Consider the following 11,097-nt stretch of genomic DNA (forward strand, 5'->3'; position numbering starts at 1 on the left):
TAAACAAATTTATATTATTTTTTACTATTTTAAAATGTAATTAATTTTACGTAATTCATTGTTTAATTGATTTTTACTAAATTAATTATAAGTAATAAATATGCAATGAATAAATATTTATAATAGTAAATTTTAATGAAAAAAGTATAGTATTATTTAGGTGAATGCTGATGTGAAGGAAAGAGAAGAAAAAAAAGTTAATTTTACATATATTAGTAGATATATAAATATATTTTGTACTAGCATCAAATCTATTTTCAATACTTCCCGTAGATAATTCAAAAGTGGGATTTGCTGTCTATTTCCCTAATTTTAGCGTCATAGAAGAAATGGTTGTAGCATATATATACCAAATCAATCTGTTCTCTTCTCTCTTTTTTTTTTCTTTTTCTAATTGCTTTAAAATGGTTGTTGAATTATTTTGACGGTAGTTGAATTAATCTAGAAACTACCAAATTGATATTTCTCATAATTATTTAGAAAGTGCTATTATTTTGAAACTTAAAGACTAATTAAATAAATAAAAGCAATTAGAAAAGAATGTGAAAAGATGCTGTCAAAATTTAACATGTTTATTTAACTAGGTACGTACCGTACGTACAACTTCGTACGTAGTTGTACTACCCAGAATTCGATCTTCATAGTTATAAGCAGGTTAAACAGTTATATTAACCGATGATGAATTGAATTTTCAAGATTCATCTTCTATCTCGTCTAACAAAACGTCGTCGGTGACTGGAATATCATTTAATCTTCACCTTCCTTCAATCTTCTTTTGATTTTTCGTGTCTTCTCAAGAAAGTTGCTAGACAAAAAGTTAGCTTATACATCGATACTCATAACAGGAGTATATATACATAAGTCCTCATTGCCTTATCTCTACGACTTGGGAATGAAAGTTAACATAATATAAACTAGAAATCAAATACGAAAATGAAAAGTTAACATAACACAGTAATATGCAAATATACAGTTCTTTATTAGTTTGATAAAAAAACCAAGTACACACTTCTTTAATGTGCTAGGCACCACCAATTATGTAATGTCTTATACATATACTAGTTTTTTTATACAAGCCTCAAATCTATTAAATATTCCCTTAATACTTCTCGTATATAGTTCAAATCTGAGGTTTTACTTGTCAACTTTCCTAATTTAAACGTTAGAAGAAATGGTTGTTTTCCATTTTTACCAATTTTTGTTGCATGAGATCAAAAAGGAATACTGCAGCAGAGAATATATTATTGTGTTCTTCTTTCTTGTACACAGCCGACAGTCTGACACTAATTTTTTATGGTAGTTGAAGTAATCTAAAAACTAATAAATTGGTATTTCTCACAATTATCTAGCATTTAATAAACTTAAAACCAAATAACTAATTAAATATAATAATAATTAGGTTTTGATTGGTTTTTTCGCTATTTCCTGCAAACGCTGCGTTTGTGGATGGTGGTTATTGTTAGCGATGAAAGCTTAAAGAGAAATTAGATTTAAACTTGGAGAAGAAGAACTTTATTCAATCTTATGAACTCAAGGTTTTTACAAAAGAGACTATTGATATTTATATGAGGGAACTTTCTAGATGACTTAGACTGATGCCCTAGACAGGTGTCCTAATGCCACATGATCGCACTAGATCCAAAAACTCCAAATTTGTTGTTGAGAAAATTGTGTGGCAAGATGCCTTTTGTCGAGAACACACAATTTGTGTGTGTTGCTTTGTTGCAGTCTTTTGGCGCCAATGGTGGAATCTTGTTAGGCCTCGCAGAGCCCATAACAGATGTTGGACTTGGACCGGTTTTGCTTGTGAGCAAAACCTCTGGAACAATTGGAGAGGGTTCCTATTCTTGCTAATACACCCCCTCAAAGTTGGTGTCGGAGGATCGAAGACACCAAGTTTGTACCTCAAATCGTAGAATGATTCTTGAGGAAGAGATTTAGTGAAGATGTCCACAAGCTGGTATTCAGCAGGAATGTGTTTAACCACCAAGGCATCTTGTGCAACCCTTTCATGAATGTAGTGAAAATCCAAATAAAAATGTTTAGACCTGGCATGTAAGGCTGGATTAGCAGTGAGATAAACTGTAGAAAGGTTATCAAAATATAATTCTGGAGTATCCTGCTGAGTAACACCAAGAGAGTCAAGTAATGCAGTGATCCACCTGAGCTCAAATGCAGCAAAAGACATGGTTCTGTATTCAGCTTCAGTTGAGGACTTGGAGACGGTAGGATGACGTTTTGCAGACCAGGATATGATGTTTGTCCCAAAAAAGGTACAAAAACCTCCTGTAGAGCGTCTAGTTTCTTTACAACCTGCCCAATCATTGTCACTGTAGGCACGAAGAGCAGAATCTGTTCTTGAACTGATATCAACTCCCATATGAATTGTGCCTTTTAAGTATCGTAGAACACGTTTCAGGAGATGGAAGTTGGCAACAGTTGGAGTATGCATCTTCTGGCACACAAAATTAACAGTAAATTGGAGGTCTAGTAGAGTAAGAGTTAAGTAATGCAGTTTTCCAGCCAAACTCTGAAAATAAGTAGGATTAGAGAAAGCTTTATCTTTTCCTACAACGCGATCAAGCTGAAGAGGTAAAGGAGTCGACATAGGAGCAAAATCAAGCATACCATCAGTCACTAGGAGATCTTTGGCATACTTTTCTTGATTCAAAAACTCCAAATTTGTTGTTGAGAAAGTTGTGTGGGAAGATGCCTTTTGTCGAGAACACACAATTTGTATGTGTTGCTTTGTTGCAGTCTTTTGGCGCCAATGGTGGAATCTTGTTGGGCCTCGCAGAGCCCATAACAGATGTTGGACTTGGACCGGTTTTGCTTGTGAGCAAAACCTCTGGAACAATTGGAGGGTTCCTGTTCTTGCTAATAAGTGATTGGTGTCAATCACATAACCGTTCGAATCACTGAATTCCAAAAGCTGCTTCTGTTAAGTGTTTGCGGTTGCGATTGCGATTGAGATTTTTTTATAAAACAAAAAACAAATCAATGATATTGAAATATGTTTTCCTTGTATTTTCTACCTAACCATTATACCCATTAAGAATGAGAGAAAATGAAGTACGGATACGATCGAAAAAATTAGAAAATAAACATTTACAAGAAAATAAAATTTCAACCAAGATCTATATTTTAAAAAGAAACCTAAGATCTATACTTATGAAGAAGACAAGACAATTACAAACATCGTCCAAATAAAAAATTCCAACCAAACTTTGGCCAACTTTACATACGAAACGCGGAAAACTTGATGTTAAGTTAACGGCACATCGCACATAGGTTCAAAAAAGTCTAAACAAATATAACATTTCATCAGCAGTTTAAGAAAATAAGATTTTTGTTAAGAATATTAAAATAAATCACCAATGACTCTTCTTAATTCTCGCTTGATAATTCCTACCGATGCTGCAGCCCCACGGAACTGCATAACAAAAATCGTTATGTGAGAGTAAAGAAAACTAAAAATATGTCTCTTCCAAACATCAAGAACATTGGCCTTGAGATTTAATGTGAAGAATTTATTGACTGTGTTAGATCTACTATCTAAAGCATATGTTTTGTCATTTATCACATTACTTGATGAAATTTTTGGTGAAAACCCAAATGCATAAAGTAATAAGTATTTCAATATAAAATATATTTATTTGAATAATTATTTTAGTACTTTTTATGATTTTTAATTATAAATCAAGATTAATAAAGTTTTTGGTGTTTTCATACATTTATATAATTATATATTATATTTATTATATTTTAATTGCTATTGTACCCGCTGGTCAGTTAGTCGTAAATACAATGATTCCATCCTCCTCCTCATCGTCATGATTGCATGCTACACATTACCTGCAACACAAATACAATGAGATGCGTAAGTATTACCAGAAATACCAAATGAGGCGATCCTCCCATCTACGAGCTATACACACAAGCACAATAATACATTCACCACACCTACACATCATCACACAAAACAAGTCATACAACCAAATCGCTCAGATAAGCTCATGGTCACGCACTTACCTTATCGAGGTGATTCAAACAACAAATACAACCAGGAGAGACTCTCCTTGCGTGTGCAACAGTCCAGCCACACCCTACCACAAGCCACACAACCAAAAAAAACCTTGAACAAAAGTTGACAGAAACATCAGAAAAGAATAGTCTCAAAGATGAAACCCTAAAACTAAACCAACTGTTAACTTTCGGATCCCTCCAGTGGAAAGCTAGCCCTAGACGTCACAAATCTTCACAAAAAAATCTTGTGCCGATCGGATAAGATACGAGTCCAAGATTGCACTTACAATCCCCGTTGGTCTCAGTTCGCGTCTCAGATGAAAAACCTCACAAAACTGCAGATAACTTCTCGATTATTAATTCAAATGCAAATCCGTAGAAAGGAACATCTTGATAAAAGAATTATATATAATTCCACCAAATTTCATCACTTTCTTCCTCTTCTTCACACCCCACGACCAAGTCACTCTATCTCTCTCTTTCTCTCTGAGTAGCAATGACAAAGAGATACACACAATAGAGAGAAGAGGCATCATGGCTTAAGAGAATTCTGACAACCAATGACAAAAACAACACTATAGCAAGCCTTCCAACACGTACTTAGCCTCAGATCTCCAATCCAGGAATAGATTCCTCAAAAAACGGCTTAGAAATTTTCAAAAACACTACAAATGAACAGCCACAAAACCCTCAAAGTCAATTTTCTCTTAAATATCACGGTTTAGGATTTCTAAACCAAACCGTTCTAATTCAACGATGTAAAACAAACTGATCAAACCAGAAATTGATGGTGTCCCAAAACTACAAAGTTGGTTCGTGAATGTTATAGTATGACTATAACCTTTACTTTACTTTTCTATAGTATAGACTGTTAACTAAAACACTTTTTTTTTTTTGAGAGCAACCAACTAAGCACATTTTTATGAAAAATACCGCAAAATACTAAAAATAACTATGTTTATCATTATTACTGAAAACTCATACAAGTTTCCTAAATTTTCAAAAATATTTCTAATCATCTCATCTGTGATGCATTTAGGAAAAAATGGGGTATTTGAAACAAAAGTGGCCTTAATGTCGGTGTCTCGAGGTTTATTTTCTTTTTTAAAAAATACTTGTGAAGATTGAATGAATTCTGTGTGTCTTATTTACGGCTGCCTCACGGCTTATTTAAAAACCCTAAACAAAGAGTGCTGACCAAGCAACTATACACAAGTCGGCTAAACGATACATCGAGGCCCAATATACATACGCAGCCCAATACTCCCCCTCAAGATGGAGCGTGAAGATTACAAATGCCCAACTTGGACATTAAAGTATTAAACTGAACTTTTCCTAAAGCCTTTGTTAAAAGATTCGCCAATTGCTCCTTAGTACCGATGTGCGCAATTGTAAGAACTCCACTTTTAATAACATCACGTACCTGATGACAATCGATCTCAATGTGTTTCGTTCTTTCATGAAAAACAGGATTAGCAGCAATATAAAGTGCAGACTTACTATCACAGAAGAGACGAGCAGGAGCAGTTGGTGGGAAACCCAAATCTTTAAATAGATGTCGCAACCACATTATCTCACGCGTAGCAATAGACATGGCATGATACTCAGCCTCACAAGACGACTGTGACACCACCTTTTGCTTCTTAGTCTTCCAAGAGATTGGAGAGCCACCAAACAAAGCGACATAGGCGGTTAAAGAACGATGAGACAACGGACATGTACCCCAGTCGGCATCGCAATAAACCGAGAGTTCCAGGTCTATACGTGAACTAAGTAAAATACCTTGCCCCGCTTTTCCTTTAAGATACTTGACTACACGTAACACAGCCTCCAAGTGCCTCTCTCGCGGCATTTGCATAAATTGGGACAAAATGTGAACAGAGTATGAAAGATCAGGTCGAGTGTTAGCGAGATAGATAAGACAACCCACTAGTCGTCGATACGTTGCGGGCTCCTGGAGGAAATAACTAGTATCGGAAGCTAAGTGATGATTTTGTTCCATTGGTGTAACCTCGGGCCTAGAACCAAGCAACCCTGTTTCACTTACAATATCCAAAGCATATTTCCGTTGTGTCAACATAAACCCTTCTTCATTACGGGCAATCTCAATGCTGAGGAAGTATTTAAGCTTCCCCAAATCCTTCTTACGAAAACACTCTCCGAGAGATGTTTTAAATTTGCGAATGGCGTCCCCATCATTGCCACAAACAACAAGATCATCAACATAAACTAAGACTCGAATCTCGACACGTCCACGTGTGTAGGTAAACAAAGAGTAATCCGAATAAGATTGAACAAAATCAGCCTTGGCGAGAGCCGTAGAGGGCTTTTCATACCAACATCGGGGTGCTTGTCGTAAGCCATAAAGAGCTTTGTGTAATCGAAGAACTTTATTCGGAGCTGAATGCGTAAAACCTTGCGGAAGCTTGATATACACCTCGTCACGGAGATCACCATGAAGAAAAGCATTGTGCACGTCCATTTGATGCACTTTCCAGTTATTTGCAGCTACAATATGTAACGAAGCTCACACCGTTGTCATTTTGACCATCGGTGCAAAAGTTTCAGAAAAATCCCGACCAGCAACTTGTCGATTTCCCAACACCATGAGTCTTGCCTTATACCGCTCAATGCTCCCGTTAGAGTGATACTTGATTTTATAAACCCACATTGTATCAAGGGCAACCTTTCCATGAGGCAAATCTGCAGCACTAAATGTGTTTGTTTCTTCAAGAGCTCCTACCTCTTGACCCATAGCATTCGTCCAACGCTTATCTTTTATAGCCTCTTTATAACTTCGTGGCTCCACTGTTGCGCTTACAGCTGCAAGAAACGCTTGATGTCGAGGGGAAAACCGTGCATCAGTGATAAAATTAGTCAGAGGATAGAGTGAAGTACCTTGGACCGTGTCGTGAGGCGAGCTGGTGGAGAGACCGAGAAGAACGTGATGAGAGGAGTCGCTTGCCACTGCATTGTAAAACACATAATCATTCAAACGAACAGACGGTATCTTGAGACGTTTGCCCTGTACCATTTCAGGTTTGGGCTGAGGCACGAAAGTACTCTGATTACTAGAACTAGACCCGCCAACAACAGACGACGGACTAGTCGGTACAATGGGTCCAACTTCGAGAATTGCACCATCAAGCTCAGCTGGACCAACTTCTGGTACTTCTGGTTCAACGACATCGCTAGCCAAACCACCATTCTCAGTACTCCCCCTGTCGTCGGAGTCACTATCACTCCCCCTGTTTCCAATGAGTTCCGACTCATGAATGAGCCAATCTGTATCACTTGTGCCAACTAGAACACCACGAGATGGCTCTACTTCCGTCTGAGTAGAGAAAGGAAATTCACCTTCCTTGAAATATCACGTCACGCGAGACAAAGAATTCATTTGTGTCCAAGTCGTATAACTTCCAACCTTTCTTTCCGTAGGGGTAACCCACAAATACACACTTTCTACTACGAGAAACAAACTTGTCTTTGTCTCGTATATGCTTTTGTGCATAACCCAACAAACCGAACACTCGCAAATCGTCATACACCGGCTGTTGTCCAAACAACACCTCATGAGGACATTTATTGTGAAGCAGCTTCGTTGGTGTCAAGTTAATAACATGTGCTGCGGTTAAGACCGCTTCTCCCCAAAATTTTGTAGGTAAGTGTGTCCAAACAACAAAGATCTTGCGACATTAAGGAGATGACGATGCTTTCTTTCCACTCTACCATTTTGTTGCAGTGTTCCCACACAAGTCGTTTGATGCACAATACCTTTTTCCCGAAAGAAAGAGGACAAACATAGAAACTCTATTCCATTATCACTCCTAACCATTTTAACTGCTTTTCCAAACTGTTTTTCTGAGTAGGCACAAAAATTTTGTAGAACACTCTTAACTTCTGATTTTTCTAACAACAAAAATGTCCACATTGTGCGTGAAAAATCATCCTAAATTGTCAAAAAATAAGCTGCCCCATTTGAATTAAAGAAAAGCATTCGCTTGTTTTATTAATACTATCAGAAAACATCTCTCTAGTTTGCTTAGCCTGAAAACAGGTCTCACATGAACTTGGACTAACAGAAACTCCAGAAAACAAAGGCATAGTAGATAGTACTGAAAACGATGGATGTCCTAACCGCTGATGCCACAAAACCGCATCAATTTTCAGGACCATCTTGTTTACTCGAGCAGCCTGAACATCCGTAAAGTAATAGACTCCATTACGTTCTTTCCCAGCTCCAATCAGCGTCCTCAGAAACCGGTCCTATAAAACACACACCGCATCGGTCAAGAAGGCAAAACAATTAGAATGTTTCAAAAGCTTTGAAACCGAGACTAATGAACAAGTAAAGTCTGGGACATATAAAACATCGTATAAGCTTATACGATCTGATAAACGGAACACGCCCGTTTGTGTCGACAACGTCGTACTTCCATCTGCAAAACCAATTGTGTATGGAGAAGTATTTTTAAGATTCGAAAGAACCGACAAGTCTCCAGTCATATGATGTGAAGCTCCTGTATCAAGGATCACATCTCCACGGTAGTCAATGATTGCTTGATATATATACTGTTAACGGTTGTAGCAAGACGTCCATAGTAGTCAATGATAGAGGAGCTTCACATCATATGCTGAAAAGCCGAGCTGATCACATTAGCAAGACGTCCATAGTAGTCAATGACTGCTTGTCCATCTTGTTTACACGACGCCAACTTAGCCATCAGTTGATGCACGCGAACCTTGTTCCCAACCGAGAACCGTTCCTTCAAATTTTCCCACAACTTGTGAGCATCGTTGATGGATGTCACCGTGGATCTTACACGAGGTTCAATTGACGTCCTCAACCAACCTACGATCATTGAGTTCACACTCAGCCACGACTCCAGATCCGCATGTCCCTCACACGGCTTCTTTAGAGACCCGTCAATGAATCCGGTCTTTCTTTTTCCTTGCAGAGCATTCAACATCTCCATAGCCCACTCGTTGTAATTATCACCTTTTAGTTGCACCGACGTGATCAACGCCCCTGGATTGTCACACGAAAACACCGAATAAGGAGATGCAACAACACCTTTATCACCAGTCACGCCGACTTCAACAATCTTTTTATCATCCTCCCCCATCTCACGAACAAGAGAGTTTTGACACTAACAAAAGAAAAGAACTAGCAAAAGAACTTAAAAGAAATTCAGAAGCTTAGATCAATTAGAAGGATCTATACTCTGATACCATGTAAAGATTGAATGAATTCTGTGTGTCTTATTTACGGCTGCCTCACGGCTTATTTATACAGACTTGATCAACTCGACAAACCCTAAACAAAGAGTGCTGACCAAGCAACTATACATAAGTCGGCTAAACAATACATCGAGGCCCAATATACATACGCAGCCCAATAATACTTAGGTTAAATTATTAGAAAGGGTGTATAGGATAACAAAATTTGATACTTGCATGTGGAATAAAGAATTAAAGGTACATTGGTTTACAAAAACAGAAAGAAAACAAATGATCTTAGGTATACCATTTTAAGTTTTGGTTAGTGAATTCAAAGTTCATATCTGGTTTGGTCGAGATCTGCCTGTTTGTACGGCCTCTTAACCGGATCCTTGACGAGCTTTGTTCCGAACTATCCACCCCAAAGCATTTTCGTCGATCATGGCTTCTATTTGAAGGATCGGTCGTGCAATCCTAAGGAAAAGAAGAGTTGATTACTTCCTAAATTCTATCTACATCATCAAGCGAGGAAAAGAAGAGTTGAACCCGCGGTTAGTCAATTTATGTATTTGTTTGTACGTAATAATTTATGTTTTTCTTCGTTTAATCGGGCTATGCCTCTCGAGATTCTCAACTTAGTTTAGTTGGAATATGTGGGCTTTATTTCCAGTGTTTCCGATCTTTTGTAATCATCCTATACATAAGTCTCTTGATCGTAAAAAAATTTGCGTGCAAAACAAGAAAAAAAAAACAAAATGAGCTAGAGTGAAGTCAACAATGAAGAGCCCCTCGGGCGCGATGCGTGCCGTGTTGTTTTGATAATTGCCGGCAATTTCCCATTCTACCATTCCTTCTCTTATTGTCCCCTCTCCTCCGATTAATTCATGCATCAGCCTAAAAATATATAGTTAATTTTTTTCTTCTCATTGGTATTTGTAAAATGACTACAAACTTGCAATTGGTGTATTTAAAAATAGATAAACTACTCGTTAGTATGTTTTTTTTTTTGTTTTTTTTTTTCAAGCACTATTGTATAATACTTGTATTAGACATAACATCATCAACCAAACGTATCTTAGCTTTGTTTTTGGAATTCAGGATATAGACCTTTACCTAGTTTCTGTTAGCTAATTAAACGATTTTTTTTAGTTTAAGACACATTTGAGTTTTTGTTTTTGATTTAAACACACATTTCTAGTAATACTTTCCATTTTACCTACATATTTCTTATATCACGTTTCAGAACCTGAACATTTGTCAATATAATGTTTTTTTATTAAATACACGTACAATTATTATGTATTCATTATTGATATATGTAGCGTGAATGCTCGAAACAAGGAAAGCTACGTAACTGCTACGACACTACTATAATTTTTCTTGTTTTAAATGAACTAGGATGACATATGTTATAATATGCCTATTGATTTGACGTTGAACCAACCAATCACATAAGAAACAACGACTTTATAATAAACATAAATATATTATTTTCATAAATATAGTAATAGTAGTATTATATATAGTCTTCTTATTCACATTACAAAAGCAACTAGGATTATAATTTAGATGATAAAAAAAAAAGAGAACACTGTCAAGTGGGAATGCTGATGGTTCCTTCTTATTACGGGTTTGTTTACAATATAATCTAAACAACAACTGCTAAAATTCGATCAAACTATGACTTTTTCTACTGAAAAAATTACGTATTGACCTTTAAAAGCATCTCTTTCTTTTTATTTTTAATTTCGGGAAATTAGTATAGATTTCAACGGTTAATATGAAAATTCAAATGCATATTATATTATTAAATGTACGCAAATATTATTCTTATTTTAACCAAAAAAAAAA

General features: G+C 36.6%; 1 protein-coding gene across 1 annotated transcript; it reads right to left on the minus strand.

Moving 5' to 3' along the window:
- Positions 1-6,553: 6,553 nt before the first annotated feature.
- Positions 6,554-9,152, minus strand: LOC147920603 (uncharacterized). Its single transcript, XM_087501156.1, has 5 exons — positions 8,682-9,152; positions 8,398-8,598; positions 8,143-8,292; positions 7,384-7,577; positions 6,554-7,274 (listed from the first exon to the last, which is right to left on the minus strand). The coding sequence occupies exons 1-5, from the start codon at positions 9,150-9,152 to the stop codon at positions 6,554-6,556; spliced, it is 1,737 nt and encodes a 578-aa protein (XP_087357282.1).
- Between the last annotated feature and the right edge of the window lie 1,945 nt (positions 9,153-11,097).

This window comes from Camelina sativa, chromosome 19 (assembly GCF_030686135.1).
Source record: "Camelina sativa cultivar CO46 ecotype springtype chromosome 19, ASM3068613v1".
NCBI classification, from domain to species: Eukaryota; Viridiplantae; Streptophyta; class Magnoliopsida; order Brassicales; family Brassicaceae; genus Camelina; species Camelina sativa.